Source organism: Epinephelus lanceolatus, chromosome 12 (genome assembly GCF_041903045.1).
Source record: "Epinephelus lanceolatus isolate andai-2023 chromosome 12, ASM4190304v1, whole genome shotgun sequence".
NCBI lineage: Eukaryota > Metazoa > Chordata > Actinopteri > Perciformes > Serranidae > Epinephelus > Epinephelus lanceolatus.
The window spans coordinates 37,380,345-37,407,432 of record NC_135745.1 but is presented as its reverse complement, the minus strand read 5'-3'; the positions used below and the strand labels follow the sequence as shown (position 1 = coordinate 37,407,432).

Genomic DNA, 27,088 nt, shown 5'->3' with positions numbered 1-27,088 from the left:
ATTACTGGTGCCCAACCTGAAGGGTCCTGACCCTCCCACTAGGGGTCGCTGAAGCAAAGCTTCATGGGGGTGTGAGGCCTTCTTGATTGCAAGGGGTGTAAGAAAACTTCAATAAATAAACAGTGGGCTAACATCTCAGAATTACATAGATTTCTGTGAAGAATACTAAATGAATGTTATTTTTGAAGTTCAGATTATTATTCAAGATATAAACTTAAATTAAATTTCACAGGATATGGGCACGGTGGAGACCTGAATACAAACTTAATCTTTTATTTTTGAAATAAGACTTATTTTACTTTCAGTGTTAAAGAAAACTTGTGGAAGCTACTTTTCTGTCTGTGGCTGATTGCAGTGAAATACTGTATGTGCATACAAATGCAAAGTCACTTACTCATCACTGCATTCTTTATGATTTGGTGAGCTGGACATCATTGACCACTCGCAGACTACAGCACTGGTATATTTTTATCTATAAGGCAATATGGGACAAACTTCCGGCCTACCTCTGCACCCTTCTGAGTGTCAGCTCTGCTAGTTACCGGCTATGCTCCTCCAAGTGGTTGCTTTTTAAAGTACCCAGGGTTTTAACAGATCTGGGGAGAACTGCATTCTCTAGATCAATCTTCAGATAGATCTAAAAGTAGAAACATTTATATCCATTGATGAATTTAAGGGGATCATAAAAAAACTGGCCGCTATGTTTGAATAGTTGTGGATTTTTATATTATATGTTGTATTTGCTGCATTTTAAATGTGTTTTGACTAGCTGCTACCTCAGCCAGGTCTCTCTTGTAAAAGCGATTTTTAATCTCAATGGGACTTCCTGGTTAAATAAAGGTTAAGGTTAAGTGAAATCACTTCCTGCTAGAGCTAGAACAATGGCCACGTGTCAGGGAAAAGAAAACAAACAACCAAAAAACCTATCTGTACTGTATGTATCATTGGTTAAAAAGAAAATAATAGTTATAATAACCATATGAAAACTTACTAAAAATATCAGGAAAACTCATCTCTGATGTAGGCCTGATATTCACAGACAATAATCTGCTAAAAATCCATCCAAATCACTCTTTTTATGTTAACTTCCTGCAGTTATTGCACTTTCTTTTGGGTTAATTGCAAAGTTTATTAACTGTTCTGTACTGTTTTTGCCATGCGTTGAATATAGCCCACTGAAATAATGAAATATCCATGACAATATGTCACTTCAGTGAGTCAGGGGTCGTCATTTAGCTCCATTTTCCTCAATGATAGCAAAGGGATCCCTTAAGGAAAAGGGTTGTACCTCTGTCTTAGGGCGTATATGCTGTCTAATTATACCTGATAACTGTCTGAAGGTGCAGACAAGCAGAATAGTTAACCAGTATCACCATTAAACATCAAATTAAAAGGCAACAGCCCTATCAGGTAATGCAAGTTCTTCAGGCTGCGATAATTGATTTCACCAGTAGGTGGCGACAATGCCACACGGCAAAATTTACTTTCTCATAGTAATTCTATATCTCAAAAAACCCATTCAAACGTCACAATATTAAACAGAAAACAGCCTGATATTATATCATTTATTTGTATTAACTACTGAATGTGTTTTCAGACATTTTAAGCCACTAAAATCTGAGCTCGCGAGCTGTCCTGATCTGTTATCGACTCGTGAGGCTGTTTGTAGTTTTCATGTCGCCTGTTAGCTTTCGCTTTGAACGAGAAAGTCGAGGAAATCCCGGAACTACAATCAAAGAGCCGCAGCGTTACTTGGATTGTTCAGCACTTTTACAGGTAAGCGAAACATTTCACTGCAGTTTGCTTATATTAGTAGCTTATTAGGTGTTTAATGTTGTTCGTCGGGTGAAGAGTTTGGTCTACGTCATGACGGCTAAGTTTGTCAAGTTGCCGAAACTTTGGGCTACGTCAGGAGTTAGCTTAACTGTTGCATCTTCAGCCTGTCAGTGTTTTGAACGTCACGGGTGGTCGAGTCGCCGCTCCGGTGTTTCTATCCGTCTCGTCCGCATTTTAACATTTGCGGTATAGAACTTTTAGCCACTTTGGCATGAGTTTTTCGAGCTGTCGTGTGTCTTGTCCAGCTGCTTCATTGTGACTTCTAACCAAAGCAGGGATGGCCACCGCGCCACAGCCTTCACTTCACATGAGATCGGCTGATCTCATCAAAAAGGAGGCCCTGGACTACGGAGGCTTTGGGGAAGTGTACCTGTGCTACCATGCCACCCTCGGCCAGGTGGTGTTGAAGACCATGTACACAGGCCATATTCGCAACGAGTGAGTTCTGTGTTCATCTGTGTGCGGGGGCTGCTGGGTATTCCCCCTTTGCTGTAACTTGAATCATGTGTTCAGACAGACTCTGCACAGCCCAGTGAGGCTGAGCTGTGTTTATGTTACATTATTATATCATATTTCATTATATTATATTGCTTAATGAATGTTACATGTGTAAAATAATCTGTAAGCATAGTCTGACAATATAGGAATGTGTGTCCATCCATCCAGTGTGCAAAAGCTCTGATTTCTATAGCTTCCTTTCGACATAAGTTGTGAGGTTATCTAAAATGCGGATGTAGGTCCAACATCCGTTTCTCTGTCCATGCGCTTTCATACATGTAAACCACTTCCCCTTAAAACTTAATTCATATTTTTATTGCCACTTTATGGGATTTTTATAAGTGATTAATTTCCGATATGCCCTGCAAGGGATGCACCGTTTCACCTCCATCTCATAATACTGAAACTCAGGTGTGTCTAGTTGCCCAGTATCAAGTATTGATCTAATACAAGTGCTCTTTTGCTCAAATTTAAAATCTTTGCTTCACTGTGTGGAACTCATCTGAATCGCTTTTCATGTAAAATAACATTTGTGCTTGGATTTCTATGACACAGCTTGTAACTCATAACAGAAACGCCAAATTTTATGATGACGAAGACACTGTAGCTGCATTCTGACTTGCATATTTTTTCTGCTTATTTTTAGTAGGTACTGCAGCTGCTCTTATAAAATACATACTGTTGCATGCAGTATGCACACACTCAGGACATACTGTGTGTTGCAGTGGTTCCCAACCAGTCCAGCCATGGGGTCCAGATTCCTCCTTAGCCATTAGTTCAAGGTCCACACAGCTCAGTATATTAAGTGTCATACTTGTGTTTGGACATAATGAGCTAGTCTGCTGTCTCTGTTAAGTAATTGTCCATTATTTACTCACTCTACAGCAGGAAACGACACTTCAGAATAAAGACTCTGTGCCAGGCATTTATCATACTTCAGAATAAAGTGTGTTTTTTCAAAGTTGACACATTTGCAAGTCTATTGCGGTCCACTCAGAATGCACCTGTGGCCCACTTTTAGACTGTGACCCACTATTTGGGAACCACTGGTGTCTGATAACTGTTCCACCTAAAAAAAGTAGTATCACATTGGTACACCTCTATGTCCTGCCCCTAAGCCCACTATGAGAGTCGACACCACCTGTCTGGCAAATACCCGCTTCTTACTTTTTTACTTTACGTTCCAGGGAGAATAAAAGGTCTCTGCTGGAGGAGGGGAACATCATGGCGAGCCTGAACCATGAGCGGGTGGTCAAGTTGCTGGGTGTGATCATGGAGGATAGAGACTGCTCACTGGTCATGGAGCTCCTCCCCAGAGGCAATCTGTCGGTCATGCTGGAGACGGTCAGCAGGTTTAATATCTGTTGTCACATTGAAAAGGGAAATGTGCAGATTTAATGTCTGTAACTTTAGTAGCTCCACTAGATTCCATCCACAGTTTGCAGCCTTAAATATGTTGTGGTATTTTTGTATGAATGGAAAGATTAATAGTCTAAATTCTTAGCAGGTTTCTGTGCCAGTATCCATCAAGGGCAGAATCATCGTAGAGATTTTGGAAGGGATGGTGTACCTCACAGAGAGACGTGTCATACACAAGGATATCAAGCCAGAAAACATTTTAGTGGACAAGGATTTTCACATCAAGGTATATTACACACTAAGGCCCATGACAGATTTGACTGTGCAGTCATGGTAATCTCAGTGATTTCTTTTTACCTCGGTGTTTTCTAGATTGCAGACCTTGGCCTGGCCACCTGTCAGACATGGAGCAAACTCACAAAGGAGGAGTCTCGCAGGAGGAGTCGTATGGGGCGATCGGCAGGGGCGAGATGTGCAGGCACTCTGAGCTACATGGCCCCCGAGCACCTGGAGAGTATACATACAGTCTCTACTGAGAAGTCTGACGTCTACAGCTTTGCAATTGTGGTTTGGGTCATCCTCACAGGGGAAGAGCCATATGCAAGTGAGTTGGGATTAAACATATTTAAGTCCTTATAATAAGGCACATTTTAGTTTACCATTTTAACAGGCTTTAACTCCTAACTGCATAATTTAATCCTGATGCAGATCACTAAATTGTCTTTTCTATGTCTAGATGCAAGGAGTGAAGAACAAATCAGCCAGTGTGTCCGAAGTGGTCAGCGGCCAGCAGAGGACCTTATTCCAGACAACACGCCAGCGGAGATAATTCAGCTGATGAAGAGGTGCTGGGATCAAAATCCAGTACAACGGCCAACATTTAAAGGTGTGCTTTGTGTGTGTGTGTGTGTGTGTGTGTGTATTTAAAATATTAAAGCAAACGCTCTAATGTGGATCAGTGGAATATGTCTTTTTTTTAATAGAATTCAAGCCTTAACTTTATAAGTAACAAACAAATAAATGGATTGTACTATTTTATTTAATACCTGTTTGTTACTCAGCAGCTAACATGCACCTTTAAGATGAATATTATGATATTCTCCTCATCCCCTCCCCCGACCTTTTTCTTTCCTTGCAGAGGGCTACGACTTCTTCCTCCCTTTCTACACAGAAAAGCTTGAGCCACATGTAGAGGAAGATTTACTTGAGCTGAGGGTAATATATTTTCGTTGGGGTCTGATGATGTGTAACCTCGTCTTGTATGCACAGTGAAGACTCTAGAAATGAAGTTAAAATAAAGCCAGATCAAAAATGAATTGTGGATATTTTATATAATGATTCTTTGTGCGATTTTTACGCAGAAATATGAAGGCCCAGAGGAACTTGTTGAGAAGATGAAATCTTTATCAGTGACCCAGGATTGTTTTTTGGCAGGTGAGCACTGTTGGTATTCTTGATGGCCTGCATATACTGTACTGTAAGAGTGGCTTTATTGCTTGTACTTCTCTCCTTACCTTGCAGATTCCCCAGCTCCTTTGGTGAGCTCAGACAGAAGTGTACCTGTGCCAGTTGAAGCCAGTATTGAGGACCTGCATGACATCCACTTTGAGCCAGAGCCAGTGGAGTCTATTCAGTCAGACGCAAAGGCGGTCCCTTCAGCTTTGGAGGAGAAACTAGGTCGGGAGCTTCAGTACCACAAATATGGTAGCTATAACAGTGAGAACCAGGCTGAAGCTGCCAACGGTTACCATCGCAGCAACTCAAATCCATTCCTGCAAAACCACTTCAGCTCATCAGATCACGCTATCAGACAACCAGAACAAGACAGACCCTCTCATGGCTCCTCTGTCCATTCCTGGACAAAAGCTGAGCCGGTGCAGCCTTCCAGCCAGGAAGAGGCTTGGTATCGCCCTACTGCTGGTCTCTATGATTCCATGAACACCTCTATACCTTATCCATCCCACCTTCCAATGTCTACCAGCTCCCCTTCTCTATCTCAATTTAACCAGCAACATCCACATTCCCACTATGACCGTCAGCAGTCCTGGCCAGCTTTTCAAGCGTCTGATACATCTGCTCCTGACATCAGTCCTGGGCGTCTCCTGACTCCCTCCAAATGCTGCTCATCACAAGATCCAGGTACACACAAACATGTAGATCTAGATGCCAGAGGTGTTCGCAGCTGCTTCTGTCACTTTTGACCAACAGGTATGGGAGAGACTGTGTTTATGTGTGTTTGCTTTGTGCTTGTCTAGCATCTCTTTACATTTACAACGCCAGCGGGATCCAGATTGGGAACCACAACGCGATGAGTATCAGAGGTTGCGATTCCAGTAGTTTATCGTCTGTACCTTTTTGCCCAGTTAACTCTCCCATCAAAGAAGGCATACTGAAATACGGTAAAGTACAACAACATTTCTGTCATGGAACAGATAGTTGATCTCTGGATACTTTTTGCTCCTCAGTTTGTAAACATGATTGCCAGCTTACAATTATTTTCACCCTCGATTAATCCGCAAATCATTTCTGCAAATTTTTGTCACAAAACGTCAGAAAATAGCTAAAATGATTCTTTTTATATGTGTTGACAGTCCAAAACATAAAGGAATCCAGTTTGCAATTATTTGCGGCAAAGAAAAAAATCAAATCCTCAAGTTAGAGAAGCTGAAATCAGAGTAAGGAAAAATGACAAAAAATAAATAAAGAATTTCCAAGATAGTTGCAAATAATTTTTTGTCCATCAGCTTATCAGTTAATCAACAAATTGTTACCACTCTGGATGTTATTTTTAAGTGATAACACATTGTAAGATAAAGTAGATAATGCAGTATGCGATAATAGTCATGGCAACAGTATTTTGTAGTTCAGCTATTTGTTAAACTTGAAACAATTCCTCATTGAAGTTGAATAAATAGTTGCTCTAATACACGTGTCTTCTGTGTGGTTTAGAGGACCACACTGTGACCGAGGAGCACCTGGATCTGCTGAGGGACAACATCGGAGCCAAATGGAAGCGCTGCGCGCGGCGACTGGGTCTGACCACTGTGGAAATAGAGACCATTGAGCACGACTGTTTCCGCGACGGCCTGCCGGAGATGGTTCACCAGATGCTGGATCGTTGGAAAATGAAGGAGGGAAGCATCGGCTGCACAATCGGGAAGCTTTGTCGTGCTCTGGATGGTACCATAAAGGTAGATGTCATCCAGAAAATACTGAACGCCTGCGGTTCTTCTTCCTAGATCTGATCAACTTTCTACCTCATTCCCTCTAAATGACTTTCTGCCCGTGATGGTCAGGTTAGAGGCTCCCGTTCAACTCTAACATATTAACGCTGGTTCATGTGCCACTGGTTTGAAATATCATCTCTGTCTTCCCTGATTATAGTACAAGTGAGCAGAATGTTGTTTGTGTTGCTCAGAGCATTGAAAATGGCATACAGGAAACTCAGCTCAAGAAAAAGATCTTTGTTATTCATAATAACCAAATAGCTCTCCGCCAACCGTTGTCATAGAGAAAGTGTCTGTGGTGTCTTACTGGACACAACCTGTAATTCAGTCATTTCCCTAAAATGATCACCAGGACTTGACTTTTATTGTGACAGTGTTAAAGCTCTAGGTGTATTTTTAAATGACTTTTTCTATCTTTACGAGAAAATTAGGAGTTCAGGTTCTCCCAATGGAATTTTGAAATCATTGTTTATTTTGTAATTTACTGTAAAGTAATGATGGCCTAAATAATTGTCTTTCTTATTCATGTGCCAGATGATAGGTTGTAGTTGGCAGAGGTGTGGACCAGAGTCACAGGACTTGGACTGGAGTCACAAATGTTATGACTTAAGACTCGACTTGCATCTTGACTTGGATTTTAAAGCCAATGACTCGTGACTTCTAACTTGAAAATATTTGATACCTCCTCCAAAGACCAAAGATTAACAAGTATGTTATTCAAAAAGTGTGCCATGAATCAATAATCATCCCTTCATTTCCAGAACCGGCTAATGTTAATGCGATTCCTTCCCAGCATGTCACCACTTAATTCCACAGATCCACCTTGTTTGAACCAGTCTGACAGCATCAATTCAAGTTGCAGAAGAGAACCATGAAGAACTAACATTATGTCACTGAGTGTCAGTCAGAAAAAGTAATACCAAAGATGTTTTTGTTTGCGTACAAAAACTACACGGTGGTCAACAAAAACCAGATGGCCTTTTGGAAAACATGCGGGTCAATAATTGCACATGCAGACTTCCAACAAACTTGTTTTAAGAAATAAATACAAAAATCAGAAGGCATTCATGGCTCTCTAAAGTTTAATATATTATTGCTCTGTTGTTGACTTGGCACTTGACTTGTGACTTGCAAAACAATGGGCCTCATGCAGCAACAGCCTCCAAAATTTGTCTTATATTTTCTCTTAATTTTCTGTTAAGAAAAAAAAAGAAAAGAGAAATCAACTCCAAATACACCAAATGTTCTTAACCATCCAAATCTGCTCTTACCCATGTGAGCTGCATCATGAATCCCAGTTGATAATAAGTAACTTGTTTGCATAGCTAACAACCCCTCAGCACTGTTTGCAGTGTGCAAATACTCTGGCACATGAACCAGAGAATTCACGTTCTGTTGAATAAACTTAAAGTGTTTTAGTGTAGTAGTGTTTTCAAAGTGTAACAGCTATGGCTAAGCATTCATGATGCTGTAAATGCAGCGTCTGCAACAGTGGTGGAGTAATTATTTAGATCCTAAAGTACTAATAACACATCATAAAAATACTCTGTTACTAGTAAAGGTCCTGCATTGAAGATGTTACTTCAGTAAAAATATGTAAAGTACAATCAGGAAAATGTATTTAAGTTAAGTAGAAGTATTTAATGCGGAGAAAAAAAAGTATTCATCAAAACATTTAAATTAATTAAAAGGAAAAGCAGCAAGTCATCCTATTTGAGAAGCTGAAAGCCTGAAATGTTTTTGCATAAAATATAATTTAAACAGTTATCCAATTAATTTTCTAATCAATTTCCTAGTCATTTCAGCTGCACTTTATTTTCATATTTTTGGTTTGTGTGTAAAAATCTTACTTTGTAAAGTAACTAGTTACTGAAGTTATTAAATAATTACAGTGGAAAAAATTACAATTATTCAGTAGTAGAAAATAGGAAGTTACATTAGAATAAATTACTCATCTGCGGCCTCACATTTGTACTTAAGTACAGTATTTGAGTAAATTTACTTACATTACATTAAACTACTGGTCAGCAGAGGGACACACAGTAACTTAAATTACAGTATTGGGATCAATGGACCAAGTGTAGTAGTATTTCTTTAGCCCACACATTTAATAATTCAGTCATTTAAAATTACTCTAAAACATAATCTCAGTTTAATTACAATATATTTATATATTTGTTGATGTTCTCAAATTTAAAACTTATTTTTCCTGGCTTTGGACAAAAGTATGTGGACGATGAAAACCAGACTTATACAAACAAAATAGGAGAAAATGTGTTAGTCGGTTGTTGCATGAGGCCCAGTGACTTGGTCCCACCTCTGGTGCCTCTTGGCATGTAGCAAGTCAAAGCGAGAGTTTTTTAAAGATTTATTACAAAAGTAATAGTTTTACTATAAAGTCAAGTTTTTTTTGTTTGTTTTCAGAAATGTTTCTCAATGTGATAGCCAATATGTTTGTAGACGGTTACTGTAGCTTTAACTGAATAATGAGCTCATATTCAGGGACAATCAGATTGTGTGTGTAGTAAACATTTATGCCAGCCCAACACAAACATCATGACTTTAATCACAGGACAGATAAAGTGGAAAAATGTCAACAGAAGGACAGAAAACTTAGTGCAGTATTCCACTAATCCATGTGTATAATTTCTGTTACCCATGTGTCCAGTAGGGAGCAGTAGACAATATACTATTAAGTAAGTTCCCTTTTTTATTCTCAGATCTGCTGTAGATTATGTGCTGTCAATTCAGTGTAGGTGCATGAATTACTACTTGGCTGCTTGTTTGAGTGGTCAGTGTGTGGATTTACTGTAATGATAATAATGCAATGATATCAGATTATCTGTAAACTGACGAACTACTGTGCTGCACTATATCACAACTGTACCAAGCATTATGATGATTACAAAATACTTTTCTCAGCATTTTAAGATTAGATTGTCTCGGGGATGTTCTGATGTCATATTCTGTTTCATTACAAAATTTACTGTACCTTTTCTACTTGGACTCGACGGCTGCGATGTTCCTCTCACTACACAATAGTAGACTGACGTGTAGCACAAAAAAAATGTCACCGCCCTGTTTTCACTCTACATTTCTACAAGCCTTTCTCAAACCTGGATGTATTTTAAAGCCATTTTCATATTTTGAATAAACTGTGTACATATGTTTCTAAAATTCCAATGTAAATGTTTTTTTTCGTGTATTTCATATCTTCTGCAACTAGTCAATGGATATCAATATAAAACATCTACATTGTCGTCACTTTCAAACGTCTAAGATTCAACATTAACTATATCGGAATATATCCCAATTCCATCCTACATTTTAAAAAAAAAATTCAAAGAAATTGTGAATAACCAAGAAAACAGAAAATATAACAACTGAACTTGGAAAATCATTTTAATGACCTAATGAATTTGTAATTTTGGCGGAGACATTCAAAAGTTGCGTTGTGATTGAATGTATAATTTATTGTTAGTATAAAACAGTTAAGTATGTTCATAATTTTAAGACGACATACTACGACAATACAGTATACAATTAGATAGCAGTATGGGGTTACACTGACTGTCACATCCCGCAAAATCACATTACCCTGCAGAGCAACTGGAACAAGCAACCACATCCATCATTGACGACCCAATAAAAACACCAGATCTGAATCTGCCTCGCAGTAGGACCGAATATAATGAGTATTTTTCTGATCTAAACTAGACTATAATACACTAAAACCCCAAATTAGACTCTGTAAAGCTCTGCATATAATAACTAAGTCTGAATTTGCTTTTCATGACAGTGTATATTGTGGATGGTTCTTCCTGAGCATCAGAGTTTCAACAGCAGTGTGTTTGTCCAGATCATCCGCTTTAACTCCCCGGAATAAACCTGACAGGAAGACTAATTTCCCTTTTACTGTTTGAGATCATATTGCTATGGACCTTTTAATACGTTACAGATGTGCTGATAGTGTGCACTGCTGCTATTTTTCACCTGGTGAGTTGAATAATCTCTTCACTACACACAAGAAAATTAATCCGTCCATGCCACTGATGATTATTGATAAGGTCCTGGGATACAAACGTGAACAGGCTTTCCAGTTTTGTAACAGTTATTACATCCGTTTTCTATCAGATCTAGGGATGCTGTTAAAATGGCACCCTGTTGACCGATAGATAAAATCTAATTAAGTACTTCTGTTTATCAAAAGCAGTACGCCTTGCAACCAACGACAACATGAGAAGTAATTAAGAAACTGGTAAAACCACAAAACTGTAATTAGAATAGATGAAAGAGCGGCAGGCCCGTGATGTACGCTGATATGATGGTAGCAATTCTGTGAGCGGCCGAGAAACCGAAACAACAGTTTGAGCTGTCAAAGATTTGGTCCTGAGTGATTACCTAAATCCCATTCCAATCATGTTTAGTTTACACAGTGGATTTACACACAACAACAGTTACAGACAACACCTCTTTCTCCACTGATGAATGTATGTACAGCTGCATATTTGGATTGTTTTGGTTTCTTTCATGTGTCTGTCTTCCCATTCCATCTATTGAAGTGACATACATATACAGAAATAAGTAGAAATATTTAATTTTCACAGCACACATAAAGAATTGTTTCAGTCTAAGTTCCCACAATACAGATAGACAATATTGTGCAGTGCCGTAACCATGGTATTATGTAGCAGCATTGTGCTCCACACAGTGTGTATATAGATAATTGATAAAGCACCATAAACTATATACCTGCAGTTGTCAAGTGTAAACAATACTGGCATAGTAAAGGAAGTGTTGACAGCTTTTTGAGATGAGATGGCTTCTCAGTTCCCATGTAGACATACTGGTATGTGGCTGTAATGATTAACCAGAGGAGTCTGTTAAGTCCTGACCACGGAAGTCACAAAATGCTTGTTATGACCCCTTTCACAACAAAGCCACAAGCAAGGATAAACATGTATAAAGGTGATACTCAAGATACCACAATGTAGTAACTACACAAATACTTTAACTATATAAATATTAGTCAATAATTGGTAATCATCGGTGGCCGTTACTCCCACTGTACTCAGCTAATTCCCTGATTCCCTGAGGCTTAACCCAGGTTTTACTTCGATAACGCTAGCAGCAAATAAGTCAGTGACTTAAAACTAATTTCAAGCATTTAATGAAACACAGCACTTGTCTAAAACATGTGTTGAAAAGTGCAGAATGTCGGCTTTAATTTAAGAGTAGGATCTTTAGTTAAAATACTATATACATTTATAATGTTAACAGCTTACCATGAGTGATTAGATCCTACATGAACTCACTCCTACATTTCTGCCAACAGTTAGAATAGTTGTGCTCCCCTGACTAATTTTGAAATAGGTGGGGCTAATTTGGAAAAAAGGTGATGCTGCATAATTGCACCAATCATTACCTAGAGTAATGCTTTTGAAATCAAGCTTCCTGGGGCCTTAAAGTGCCACTCATGGTTAAAACAAGATGCATCCAAATTATTATACATATTGAAAGTTGCTCTCCACCCAACTTGTCCAAGCTTTTGCAAACTTGAATGTAAAAGAGGAGCACTTCATTAAATCCAGCCGTGTTTAGGAAATAAAGTGTGCCAGGGCTGACGTCAAAACCCGGAAGTTTAGCATCGCGCTGGTTCCCAGAAGAGAAAGTGAATGTGATTTTTTGCATTGCGTTTTGGATTATGTCAGAAAATAAGCTCTGTGGCTAACACAAGTTTATGATACTTAGAGGTTTTGTTCAGAGAGGTAATCTTCACATATGAACACCTTTCATACCGCATTTGAAGCTTAAATGCAATCGCCAGAAGTAAAAAGCTAACGTTAGGCTTTAATGGACTACATGACTACTCCACGGTCGCATGACTCTTGATGTCACCGCCACTAAGCTTTCAACTGATTTCGGCCGCTTTATTTTAAAAACATTGTATAATGGGGAAATCAGACTGTTTAAGCTAAATAAGAAGCTGTAATGGCGGACTGCCAGCACTCTCGCCTGTTCGGGGGTGATGACGTTTAATGTCCCCGTCAGGGTTTGCAGTCGTATTGAGCAACTTGTTAGCAACCGCCTTTTTTACGACACGTAAAAGCTTCAAAATTCACAAGAAGGGTATTTACTGACGTGTTTTATGTCGTAGAACAAAACCTGAAACTCGCTTAAGCTTTTGTTAACCACAGACCTTATTTGAGGCATTTTATCAAAATCCCATTCAAAAAATGTATTGACTTTTAGACGAGAGAACCGGAAGTGCTAAAATCGCTAACGGAGTTTCGGGTTTACCGGCACACTCTATACGCGCAACAAGTAATTCCAGACAGGTGATGCTGCCAGTAGTGCTTCGAGGAATAGGCCACTTTCTGGCAGTTTGATATTGATTTGAATAGAAAATTAAGTAGCTGCAATGCTTATAACCCCGCCTAGGGGATTGAATACTCTCAGCTAGGGCTGCAACGATTAGTCGACTAATCGATGACTTATCGACTATTAAAATAATCGGTGACTGTTTTAATAGTCGACTAATCGGTTTGAGTCATTTTTCATAGAGAAGTACTATAAAAGTATCCCAAAATACTCTTACTGCAGCTTCTTGCGTTCAGATATTGGCAGCTTTACACACTCTCCCATGATGGTGAACTAAAACCCTTTGGCGTGAGTACGAAACAAGACATTAGATGACATATTTTTGGGGTTTGGGAGAGACAGACGGACATTTTTCAACATTTTAACACATTTTTCGATAAAATGATTAGTCGACTAATCGAAGGAATAATTGACAGATTAGTCGACAATGAAAATAATCGTTAGTTGCAGCCCTACTCAGAGCAGGTATCTGAATGTGAACAAGAGCTCAAAGAGTTGCACTTTTTGACAAACTTGATCAGGAGATAAATAGGTGGAAAACTCCTAAACCTATCCATCCTCAGCCACGTAGCCCTGACACAATAATTTAGAAGCTAGTTAACTGCTAACTCTCAACTGTAAATATCACCAGAGCATCATAATTATATTGTTTAAGGGCTGCAAACTGTGTCTGCATTAAACCTAAAATTTATTCTGTCATTTGTGTCAGTTGTGCCAACTAAAAGCACAGTAGGCAACAAAGGATAAATAAGGTACATGGCCTCAGCGCAGATACCAAAGGAGCTTCGTGGTACATTGCTGAAACAGATTTCCTGAAAATACAAATTAAGTAATTCCACGTGTGAAAGAACATAATCTGCAAAATATGTCCAGAGATATTGTGTAAACATTGTGAATTTGGAGAAATATCAGGGCCAAGCCACTTTTGCATGCCCTGGAACCATTTCCAAATTAATATGGAAATTGTCTATTTCTGATGTCCTTTTTGCACACATGATAGCCAGTAGAGACTTCTTGTGGCACACGCTCTGAGGCTTCTGCTTATATGTTTGGGGAACTGGAGTGCCTTGATCCTTGGATGAGTCTCCATTGATAGCAGGGTTAATGATGCTGCACATCTGAGGGTAGTGTCTGAAGCAGTCAAAAGCATCCTTGCACTTCTCACAGCTGTGGTCCTTTGATGCTGCCACCGGAGGTTGAGCAGAGGAGTTGGATGAAGGGAACTGGTTGTTGTGTCTGTGGACTGAGTGAAGTCTGACCCTGATCTCTGGCTTGGAGCAGCACTTAGCTGGCCCCTGGGACCAGAGGCAACCCCTCAGACAGGTGTGGCATAGAGCGCCAAGGTCCCTGCGCATCATCCTGCGGATGTTCGGCCTCAGCATTAAGTAGATGATTGGGTTGTAGATGGTGGAAGACTTGGCAAACATGGCTGGCAAGGCAAATGCCAGAGGAGGGATGTTCTCAATGTGTCCAAAGGCAGCCCACATGGACACCACAGCATATGGACTCCATGCCGCGAAGAAACCGATGCAGACGGCAACACTTAGCTTGCAGGAAAAAGATCACAGAAGAAAAAAGTACAATTGATATCATTTCAAAGGCGACTTACTTTCGAAACAACACAACTGCCAGAATAAGTGTTGGTATTGTACATTTCTGCAACACATGGATACTTTGCATTTGTATGTTATTATTTAGCAAATTCATTGAAACATTTTACTGTAACGCCATGGTTAACATGGTTAGGTTTAGGCACAGAACCCACTTGGTTATGGTTAGGAAAAGACTATATTTTGTCGTTAAATACCCAATTTTGGGGACACAATCCTGGCTGGAAACTCAGCAGTGTCTCAGTAAAAAACACCTGCTGTTTTGTGGCACAATTTCCGCCAGAAACACAGCGACAGGCGGCTAAAAAAAACAATCTTTTTTTGTTGTTAGTTGGTCTCAAACAGTGGTCTCCACCTCCCAATGACAAATTGAGCTCATATACAATGTCACTTTAGAAACAATGATACGTATAAAAGGAACAAATGTAACATATCTGTGGTTTGTGGTTCTAAAAACGCATGATGAATACATACTGTCATGTTTAAAAAGGCTATGAAGCTTAGAATATCTGGGCGCTGTAGTTTTCAGTAAGTATTTGTCAAACGAGCATGATGGTATAAATGAAACTGACTGAGAATAAAACACAGTGCTGATGTTATAGTTCTTGGACAACAGTGGAGGCTCAGGGCACAAAGATATAAGCTGTATCCATTCCTTGATACTTGTTAGTAGGATCAGTTAATTGTTGGCTTTTGTCTTTTCATAGTATGTGATGACAATAAGGGAAAAAAACGAACTTCCCCAGACTTATCTTTTAAAAGCACAAGATATAATCTAAACAGTGAGTGGCTGTCTGAATGTGAGCATTTACATGTGCTGAATTGATTTTTTGTGATCTTTTCATGCATGAATCAGAGTAATGCTTATGGAGAAGGTTATATGATGATGATGATGATGATGATGACCATTTATCTACAAAGGCAGCAGTAGCTTCTCATCCACAACAGTACAGTCAGAGCCTGTAACTGCTAATTAGAAGCTCCATCAATGCAGGCTCTATTCAGGTCACAACCAGTTTCTTCAACACAGAATTCTCCAGAGGACTCTTGTCTCTGAGGAGGAGCTTTGATATTTTACTTCTGATCCCCCTCCCACCACCACCACATTATCCGCACTACCATGTTGTTTTCAGTGATCGGCAATTCTTTCTTTTACTTGTATTAGAATTACTGTAGGCCACAGATTTGATGGGCGAAAGAGTTCAGTTTTGGGCTTAGCACTGCTGTCGGCGTGTTTATCCTGCATGCAACTGAAGTATGCAAGTGGATTAATAATACTCTTCTGGGGTGTGATTATACAGAGACACGGTAATGATGAAAACTAGAATTACTGCCTTGCGGTTATATGCCTCTGAGCACCAGACAATTTGCGCAGTTTACATGCATGTCTGGAAAACATGGATGCTTCACAGGGTCCATGTCATTGGTTCGACAGCCCATTGGTTCGACATCCCATTAGTCCAACTAACCGCGGTGCTGAACGGCTCGTGGCGGGCGTATGGTGCGCTGCGACCGGCTTGAGGCGGAGCAGGCTCACGACTTATGTGTTTGTCACTTTCTTTTTCATTTTAACCCACACCATGATCTTTTCCTGACCCTAACCAAGTGGTTTTTGTGCCTAAACCTAACCAGACCTTAACCACAGGGCATCATGATGACTTTGGAGCAATGAGTTTAATATGGTCGGAACAATGGGATGTCGAACCAATGGGCTGTCGAACCAATGGGCAGTTCCCGCTTCACACACATCTTCCCCCCCAGCAGCACAGTTTCACGGTGGGCACCCAAGATTAGTGTCAACAATTCAGTGTCTGTCTCTCTCCTTCTGTTCCTGAGATTTATAATTGAGTGATGGCCAGAAAAGTGTTTTTGCATAACAGTTTGTCACAGTGAAGTTGACCTTTGACCTTTTGAATATAAAATGTCATCACTTCATCATTTTTCTATTTAGACATTTGTGTGAAACTTTGACATAACTAGTGTATGACTTCTTGGGTTATGGCCAAAAACGTGTTTTGTGAGGTCACAGTGATCTTGACCTGTGACCTCTGACCACAAAATCCAACAAGTTAAAGTGGATGTTTGTGCCAAATTTGAAGATATTCCCTCAAAGTGTTCTTGAGATGCTGTGTTCACGAGAATGTGATGGATGCAAAGTCATGGTAACCTTAGTCTCTATATACAGACTCTACATTCAGTGAATGTAGAGTCTGTAGGCAAACCCCGGAGATCTTGCCTCTGGAAGAAGAGCGGAAGAGCCCTGATATCCGGTTGTAGGTTGTTTGTAGTCTGCGTGATATTGACCAATTACGTTTGAGCCAGCTGCAGTTGTTGCCAGGTTAAACGGTCCGTGCGGTGAACTAACGAGGCGGAACATAATTGGCATCACTGCAAACTCTGAATCCTTCGCAATGGTTCAGCATATTTACTTATATATGAACGGAAGTCGGAAACGGAAATTCGCCTCCTCCGCCCAAATCAAACCGGAATGCCAAAAAATTGGGGGCCTACCCCCAGAGGCTGTATCGCCATCTGCTGGAAGTCAGACGCCGAATACAGCCGATGGGTTCCGAGAATGCGGTAACTTTGACTTTTGACCTTTGATCTTTGCTCAGCAAAGTCTGATCAGTTCATCCTTGAGTCCAAGTGGACGTATGTGCTAAGTTTGGACAAATTCCCTCAACGTGTAAATGAGTTATTGCGTTCACAATGTTGAGACAGACGAGGTCACAGTGACCTTGACTTGAGTCCAAGTAGACATTTGTGCCAAATTTGAAGAAGTTCCCTGAAGGCAGAGAATAGGATGGACTCCCTGAAAACATAACGCTTGCTTGCTGGCGTGATGGCATAAAAACCGCAGAAGCTCATAAACTTCTTTCGTAATAGTCATTCTCAATGGTGCTTTGGAGGATTACTCTTAGAACATGTAATTTCTAAGCCAGTATTTAGACTTGAGCAGAAAGTGTAAACACACTTAAAAGTGTATGAGCCAAATGATTGAGGTAATAATTTGTGTTTATCAAACTCTCCCGTTACCTTAACAATAATTCTTTGGATGCTGCTCATGTGTGTCTGCCTCGATGCATGCTGCTCCATATTCTTGCGGGATGCTTGCACGGTGACCAGAATGCCCATGTAGGATGCTGTAATAACACAGCATGGAAGGATGTAGCAGAAGATGAACAGTGCCACAGTGTAGGAGCGTGCTGTAGAGTGCTGATTGGACAGGCGCCAGTCAATGCAACAGGCAGTGCCATAAGGCTCTGGCCCATATTTCCCCCAGTGGGCCAGCGGGGAGCAGGCAAACAGCAAGGCATAGATCCACGCACAGGCGATGAGCAGACGGCCGTGAACGCAGTTAAACCTGTTCCCTGTAGAAACACAATAAGATTATTATTCGTGCAGTTGAAATGTTCTGGCACACCTATTACTCACTGATTCGCCCCCCCCCAAATTACGCTATAATATATCAGCATCTTCTCAGAAGAACTTACTCCATTTATGCGCAGGATGTGCTCGAAACAATCTAGTTCAGTGTCATCTGACTCCATCTGAAGGCAAAAGCTACCACCATAGTGTGGGAGTTGAACTAATCGTTCAAATGGGAATAATGCTGCTTCATTTTAGACAGTTTTCCTGGAAGGCATTCATTGTGTTACACTCGTGGAAGTTCTTGCGTGAAGAATTGAAAAAAGGGAGCTTATGGAAAAGGTTCAAATCCTGCACATTTTCTCACATTGCTGCATGAAGTTGGCATGCTGGGCAGGTTGGGAGCTCCATCCGGTCTGGGTGCATCCAGATTGTGATGGGGAAAATACAGTAGTAGTAGTGTGCTCTCCTGTGGTATAAGCATGTCAGGCTGTCAGAATTTAGTAGTAGTTACAAATGCTAGTGAAATTTCACAACTCTCAATAGCCAATTTGATACTACGGTAAAACAAAATAAATCCCATGTTTTAAACATACACTCCTCCTGGTTGATTGCAAAGTACTAGTCCATGTAAGCCCATGAGATTTTGTTTTCAAGGTAATCTCGCCACCAGACAATCAGAGATCTCCGTCTTCTGATAGTCTGGGGACACTTCTTTCTAAAGTGTGTTTAACACACCGGCGAAAACAGCCGGCAACAAAGCAACGCCTCTTGCATTTTTGAAAAGGACACGCCCTCCCGGAAATGTGCGCTCTCCCTTTTCTCGTCCGCAAGGAAACAAACGCACAGAGAGCTTGAAAATGGATGCCGAGAGATTAAACTCCGTTTTATCAAACATGTGCTTATCTGTGAAGAAAATATTTTTTCCAGCGGATGTCTTAGTTACAACATGATTGAGCTAACTGGAGTAGTTTCATGTCGTATCTGACAACGGGAGGCTTTTAACGGATGACATCCTGATGTTAGGAAAAAATATTTTTTTACAGACACCGCTAACGGCTAAGAAATAGTAATGTTTGTTCAATCATTGTGTTTATAGACTTTACAAACATCGGATTAGTTGGCGATACAGTGATGCGAAAAATGTGATGTTATACAATTATACAATGTTACAACAATCGAGATGGTTTGGGGTGAGCTGGACCGCAGAGTGAAGGCAAAGGGGCCAACAAGTGCTAAACACCTCTGGGAACTCCTTCAAGACTGTTGGAAAACCATTTCAGGTGACTACCTCTTGAAGCTCATCGAGAGAATGCCAAGAGTGTGCAAAGCAGTAATCAGAGCAAAGGGTGGCTATTTTGAAGAAACTAGAATATAAAACATGTTTTCAGTTATTTCACCTTTTTTGTTAAGTACATAACTCCACATGTGTTCATTCATAGTTTTGATGCCTTCAGTGAGAATCTACAATGTAAATAGTCATGAAAATAAAGAAAACGCATTGAATGAGAAGGTGTGTCCAAACTTTTGGCCTGTACTATATATATATGTGGCCTTGTAAAAGATTATGTTTGTTTCTTTTAGTTGGCGAGAATGTGTCGCCGCAAACGCGACAAACATCCACTAACTTTGACTGCGTTTTCTGTGAGCGTGGCTGAGCCATTTTGTACCGCTACACGTGTTTCTAGTGGGACTATGTTTACAAGCACAAACAAGAGTTCAGCGAGCCACCGAAGGATCGCCCTGCAGATTTACTATTGGTTCTGCAACGTAGGGAGTTTTTTTAAACTCTGAAATTGTATCCGCCCATCTAAACACAAAATCAGGGAGAAAGTCATCAGTCTTTAGTTAAGCAAAGCGTCTAAAGACCGACTTGTGAGTCTATTTTCAAGGAAACATATATTCTGTTCTATATATTCTATTATAGACTATTTGTCCCACCCCTCCTCTACTGTGATTGGATGACTTGGTAAAAAGTGACAGTGACAAATGCAGTGTTTTACCAAAAATTTAACATTTTTCAACTCTCAGCAACTGGGAAAAAAAGCCAAACGTTCACCACTCAGCACGCAAAAGACACTCAGCGACTTGTCACGCTGCTGCCGTTTGGCATAGCGTAAATACACTGCACTTCCATGGCAAAGAATTGACAGAATACCCAGGCCTTGTGAGAAGACACTTTTCTTTTGACTTTATTGATCCCCGGGGGGGAATTGTTGAATGTTTTTTTTTAGCAGAGGATGGTTTCGATCCATCGACCTCTGGGTTATGGGGCCCAGCAGGCTTCCGCTGCACCCACTCTGCTGTAAATCACCCCAGATGGGACTTGGACCCACAATCCCTGGCTTAGGAGGGCGTTATCCATTAGGCCACTGGGCAATCTTCCATGTGTTGTTCTGCTTCTGCTTCTGCTTCCGTTCTGGTAGATGTTCTTCTTCTTCCTTTCCTTTGGCATTTAACGGCAGACTAGTACACTTGTAGGCATATATGCTGCCCTGGCAGGTCCAGAAGAATTGCATCCTTTTTAGAATTTTGGCAACAACTTCGTACCAAAGTATCAGTTTTTGTGACATCCCTACTGAGGTACAAAGAAATCTTCCATCACAAATCTGACACACTGAAGCTGGATGCAGTTTCCCATACTCCCTAAAGGAGAATGTAAGCTTGTGTAAGAGATTAACGATTAACTGTCCTTGATGGTTCACATAGTGCACAGTGTCCATGCTATCCATCGTGACCAGAGCATGACACGACACAAGAAAAAAAAAAAAATGAAAGTGTTTTAGCGTTGGTGTGTTTGAGACCCCATTCATCATTCTGTCCTAGAACACACAAACATTAAGAGCTTTCACTTCCAAGGCTGCAACCAATTGAGCTTTCTCAATCAACTTGTTATGAAATTCAGATGGGGGAGTGTGTCATACTATGACACCTTGACAACTATAAATGGAAGTGGGTTGCCTCCAATGGCTTCATGGGAAGCATAAGTATCTCTCACCAAGAGAGCTGTTTGACTCATCAGCCCACAAAGTAGTTACCGGGATCCAACTGGATTCTCGTGATATCACAAGATCATGCAAGAATTGCAGGATTACAAGATAACATGTAAAGCCATCTTGTCAGGCTTTACAGTAAGTCATTTGTGTCCACACCACCAGTGGTTCAGACCAGTTGGTGTGCAATGAGGAGCTTCTGGCAGCTAACGGTGTGGTTTCAGCGTTTGACGAGATATGGAGAGATGACTGTACGTTCAAAACGAAGAGGGCAGCTCTTAAAGACATTAGCGTAGGTGCTGCAATAGCATCAGTTATATCAGAACTGGAGAGTATTTCTTCATTGAAGAAGAGCAAAAATAGCACTGATGGAAAAGATGTTTTTGCTCTCCTCCAGACTGGCCCGTGATAGACACTGATGGACAGATGGTTGATACAACCCCATGCCCCAAGTATTTTTTGAAAGTGCCGGCCCTTTTCCAAACGGTTTCCAAAGACAGCTTTCTCAGATGGTTCTAAGTAACCAACCATCTGGTGTGTCAGGTTAACAAAGTAGGCTCTTTCATGGTCACTGGGCTTTTTAACTGCAGCCTGGGCATATTCCAGCCAGAGGCAAGCATGGCAGACCAAGTGTATTTTTGGTCAGAGAATTTTTTAGTGCCGTTTCACAGACAGGTGCCAGACTCTCCTTGGTGACAGGCAGCTTGGCAGTTGTATCCATTTGGCTGGAGTGCTACGGGAACATAGGGTAATTATCTGGATTGATATGTGTCAAGCAGGCTGCAGGCCTCTAGTGCAGCAACAGCTGAAAGGTAAGGCCTCTGAAGCAAGAAGAGGTGATGACCATTGAGTTACATCAGCCTGACATATGAGGACATCATGACTGTCTGCAAGTTATAATAAAATAAGTGCCTCTGTAAATATCAGGGGTGAGATGCCACAATGAGACTTTAAAATAAATGTAATTAAGATGTATTTTTGTTGGTCTTTCAAAGGAATATCAGTGATTAAGAAAATTATTCAGCTTTTCATTTAGAATTCTGGACAGAAACCCCATTGTGACGTTGCCTGGGAGAACAATTTCTTGAGGTCAAACTGAAAACCCCATTGCGTTGCATTGACGAACATCACAAGTAATACGTATTGAACACAGCCGAGGGACTTGTCAGTCATCAAAGAAAGGCTAATGCGCAGTGCTCTGTGGAGGGGATTATCATTTCGTTTCCTTCCACAGATAAATCAACAATCAGCCACTTAGGGATGTGATGGTTAATCCTGTGTCATTTCGTCGGGCAAAAATAGCTTCTTTGAAGACTTACCATAGAGCGGATAACATACTTTCACAAAGCACACCATGCTTAGCAGGGTCAGAGTGGTCAGGCTGCAGATGCCAAACAACATGCCGCAAAAAGCGTACATGGAGCACACTGTTTTCCCATACAGCCACCTGCGTAGGAGGTTATGTGAGAAAGAGCGAGAGACAGAACAAAGCACAGAAAGGGAAGAAAGGGAAAAGAGGAGAATAGCATGAGCTCGACACTCTATATCTGTGAACTCACAGGCAGTCATATCACTAACCAACCATATAGTTAAATGAACCGTGAAATGTAAAAGGGAGTCTGATTTAAAAGCAGCACCTACAATATAAACAATCTTCCCTATAGTGTGAGTGTATACCATTCTCTGGTGGTGAGAACAGCCACTTCATCTTGGTACTTAGCTTTGATAGCTGTTAATGCTACAGTAGGTATGAGCTAATACCTGTGGTAGAAGCTTGAAGTTATCGCCATGGGGTAGAGGGACAGAGTCAGGCCCAAGTCACTAACCGCTAGGTTGATGATGAAGCACTCGGCTGGTTTCAGAAGATGCTTTTTCTTGTAGGAGACATACAGCAACGTGCTGTTGCCAAACAGTGAGCATACTCCTGCAGAACAGATCAGATGGCGTGAGTGCTGGTTGTGTGCCAACATATTGAAGTGCTGGTGTCGGAACTGGATTTTAACCCAAACCTTTTGGGGTTTCCCACTTAAATTAAAACAAAAACTATTTTTTAAAATGAGTCCCTTTTGTTAGTTTGGGCGTAGAGTTTTCAAATATTTTATTCTGTCAAACTAATAGGCTGTTTTATAATGTTTTACGGTTTATTTATAAGCTCTGTCATGCATGGAATGACATAATGACTGAAGAGAGATGTTAATGGTTGTGTAACTTTTCATATACTATATGTATCTGAAAGTTCTAAACAGGTGGTACAGTCGTAGATATTATCTGCCACCACTACTATTAATCATCTCCAGACCAGAAGACGTGATCACATCACTCCAGTTTTAGCCTCATTACTCTGGCTCCCAGTATGTTTTAGAATAGATTTTACTGATTACTTTTAAGGCTCTTCATGGTCTCTCTCCCAGCTTTATCCCTGATCTCCTAATACCATACGCCAGGGTGTACTTTTAGGTCCTCAGACAGAGGTCTTTGTATGTTCCAGAGGCTTGGCTGAAAACTAAAGGGGACAGAGTGTTTGCTGTCAGGGCACCGAGGCTCTGGAACAATCTGCCTGAGGGAATCAGGTCGGCCGAGTCAGTGATTTCTTTTAAATCCCACATACTTTTATCAGAGAGCATTTCATGATTATACTTGAGTTTTCAGTTCTTTTAAAATGTAGTATTTCCTCAGTTTTTATATACCAAGGTGTTTTTATCGGTTGTTTTTATGTCTTGTCTGTTTTCATTATTGACATGTAAAGCACTTTGTAAACCTGTTTTGAAAAGCGCTTTCTTAAAAAAGATTATTACTATTGAACAACCATAAATTTCCATATTTAACCAGCAATGCTTGGCATGAGCGAAATACAATCACAGGTCATCCTTAAATTCAGGTGACAATTAAAGCATAGCCATAGAATTAAAATCAGAGTAGGACGGACATTCTAATTCAAATCAACATAGCGTGACAGTCAGAGCTGCGGCCATTTTTATGTGTATAATTGCCAGTGCAACCATTGTAGCAAGCTAACTTCCATGTAACAACCAAATGAGCAGTGGAGTAGTGATGTTGCGTTTTCAAATAACCAATCCGTTACTTTTAAATGATCAGTGTTACTGTTATTTCCCAGCTTCTTTTGCTGCTATTCATGTTCTTTGAAACATGATGTACTGTATGTACTGTTTCTGTAGAGTTTAAATGAAGTGTGTTTTATAATGAGTTAACAAGGCAGTTAAGCTAATGTTAGTCTCAGTTTGGTGAAAGACTTGTGGACCAAACTTGTTTAAGGTTGTATTTTCCTGTTTAATAAGAAAAATAAAGCTAAGAGTAGCCAATATTAAAGGCGCTGTATGTAAGAATGTGGCCAAAACGGTTACTGCACTCAAATTCAAAATACTGCCGCGAGTCGTGTCCGCCCCCCCTCCCCTACAGATTCGAGGTTGCTGGACAGCGGCACGCTGGAGACTGATTTTTTTGCCCATGGGTGGCTGCCGTGGCAGGGCTGCATCGCTGCGTCCTTGATCTTCGGTTTTCCAGCGGACCGTTCGAGCAAGTCCGGCTTCTCTGCTGCTAGGGCTGCTGCCGGGATACAGCTGAGGAGGAGCTGGCTGCTAATGCTATGTACCGGGACACTGCTAATGCTGCTTGCCGTGTTGCTAACGTTTGTTTTTCAAAAAAATCGGGTTGATGACCCACCTGCACATGGGCTACAATGTATGATCGAAAATGAATAACAGTTGAAAGTATTCAAAATGTCCATCCCCGTCTAGCTATGATGTTAGTTAGCCAACTTTGGCTAAAGCTTACCTGTCGAGGAGAAGAGTAGCCACTTCGACTTCCGATTTCAAATTCTTCTCCGCTTTCAACCGTCTCCACCGTTCAAAAGCATCTCCTATATAGACCCTCGCTTTGCCTCCAGTTTTGTCTTGCCGTTTTTGGGAATCATAACAAGGTCATTTGGGTTTAGTCGCACCGTCAGCCATTGTAGCTCAGTCGTAACTGTAACTGATGAGGAGACTCTACTGACTGCGTGACTGGTAGATGGCGGTGGGTGGCGCAACAGGCCAAAACACAAATTCAAAAGATAAACATGATTTGCGTACCGTAAAAAATTTTTTTAAATGCGAATATTCTGGCTGTACTATTGTTGTCGGTGAGATCGGTATGTTACATTAACATTATTCCTTAGTCTCTGTGACATATTAGGATGATTTTACGACTATTTGCTTTGGATTTCTTACATATAGCTCCTTTAAACCAGTGACTGTGACACACTCACCTACTGATGTATGTCGTCACCATAACAACTAACGACAATCGCCATGACCCCGGCAAACAGTTTGGTGTCCTTTCTACTCATTTTATTTCTATGAGCATAACAGTGACAGCTTCACAAGTTACATGTCTTCACTGACCAACACAGGGGCACAAGACAGACAAAAAAGGCTGCAAAGACACACATAGGAAAAACACAGCAATTCGGGAATAGCTGTAAAATGACAATCTTTAAATTAGTAATGTCAGATAAGTATCAGTTAACAATGCCTTTTCCTCCTAACAGTGTGCAGACTATGAATAAATGTTAGGAATGCTGCCAAGATCATGATTTTTTTTTTCATTACACAGCCCAGTCATAGAATTCATTATGAAGGGCTGCTTACACTGACGTGTTAGAAGCACAGATGAAACATGAAAAGCTGCAACAATGGCTGCGTCTCTGGGACTGTGTTCATGTGTGCATGTCTGAGAAAGGAGACATGGGATTTATACATAAATAGGGTAAGTAAATGCAGTAAAGTCATGCATATGCAAAGGTGGAAGCTGAATGCATCTCATTTAATAACACAGTCAAAAATACAAAAAAAAAAAAAAACTTAATGCTGTTACTCATTTCAGCCTGAGCAGAACAATTAGAAAACTCATTGATAGCTTTTATCGTGATAGTAAATCTTTTCATCTGTCAAACTGGTTTTGAATTTTTGTAGAATTTACTCACCAAAAACAGAGTAGACCACAGCCACGGTAATATCCAGTGGCACAGGTATGTTGGAGTGGAAGGCAATGTCTTCATCTAACAGCCCCATCTGGAAACTGATCAGAGTTTTTCAGGAGCAACGTTAAGGGTTGGTCTCAATCATAATATATTAGCTTCAGTCTGTTTATTTTAAGTTGTTACAAGCATGATTTTAAAATGTCAAGGTCTGGCTTCTGCCTGTGGGTGAATTAAAAACAGAGTAGTTTTTTTAATATCCTTAACTGCATGTGATTTACATGTGTCTAAAATCCAAAAGCAAAGGCTACATTGACATGTCTTGAAGCTCCCCATGTGATCACAACATCAAATCTCTCCATCGCTGTGTTTTCATGCTGCTTCAGTAGCATGAAAACACAGATAGTGACTGACAGATATGGATCAATGGATGAGAGGAGGGTCAATAAACAGGTGATTGTATAATAGGTAACAGGGAAATGCACCTCACACATGGGCACATATGAAACGTGGGGTTTGGGAGTCGTCCATGAGAAAATTGTTTAGCATCAAAACTTTATTTTCTGCATTCTGGGGAATTTCTATGCACCAAATTGTGCCTTTTCTGCATCAGTTTAATTTTGTCAAAGTCCTCTGCTACTTTTATTGAGGGGGGCAAATGCACGTTCTGTATATTGAGGGGTACATGTCCCCTGAAATCTACACCTATGTCTTTATGAAGGCATACTGTCTCTCTCTTCTACTTCCTGAACCTCTGTTCACCTCTTGCTGTTTTCCCCATCCACACTTTTGTCCTTCAAAGCAGGGGCAGCCAGCAGCGACCAGATGGAACAAATTAAA

At 40.5% G+C, this 27,088-nt stretch overlaps 2 protein-coding genes across 4 annotated transcripts; one reads left to right on the top strand and one right to left on the bottom strand.

The window, feature by feature from the left end:
* Positions 1–1,658: 1,658 nt before the first annotated feature.
* Positions 1,659–10,097, top strand: ripk1l (receptor (TNFRSF)-interacting serine-threonine kinase 1, like). Of its 3 annotated transcripts, none has more exons than XM_033651282.2 (11): positions 1,659–1,776; positions 2,109–2,274; positions 3,522–3,678; positions 3,842–3,979; positions 4,066–4,297; positions 4,430–4,579; positions 4,832–4,908; positions 5,055–5,127; positions 5,215–5,832; positions 5,949–6,092; positions 6,643–10,097. In XM_033651282.2, exons 2-11 carry the CDS (start codon positions 2,114–2,116, stop codon positions 6,930–6,932), a joined length of 2,040 nt encoding a protein of 679 aa, XP_033507173.1. In that variant the 5' UTR covers positions 1,659–1,776; positions 2,109–2,113; the 3' UTR covers positions 6,933–10,097. The 3 variants fall into 3 exon arrangements, with proteins under 3 accessions (XP_033507173.1, XP_033507171.1, XP_033507172.1); XM_033651280.2 differs by having other exon boundaries at positions 3,839–3,979; XM_033651281.2 differs by having other exon boundaries at positions 1,707–1,776; positions 2,112–2,274; positions 3,839–3,979.
* A 3,850-nt stretch (positions 10,098–13,947) lies between these two features.
* opn7a (opsin 7, group member a) lies at positions 13,948–26,342 on the bottom strand. Its single transcript, XM_033651439.2, has 5 exons — positions 26,255–26,342; positions 23,035–23,197; positions 22,593–22,720; positions 17,948–18,282; positions 13,948–14,848 (listed from the first exon to the last, which is right to left on the bottom strand). The coding sequence occupies exons 1-5, from the start codon at positions 26,340–26,342 to the stop codon at positions 14,210–14,212; spliced, it is 1,353 nt and encodes a 450-aa protein (XP_033507330.1). The 3' UTR covers positions 13,948–14,209.
* Positions 26,343–27,088: the final 746 nt, after the last annotated feature.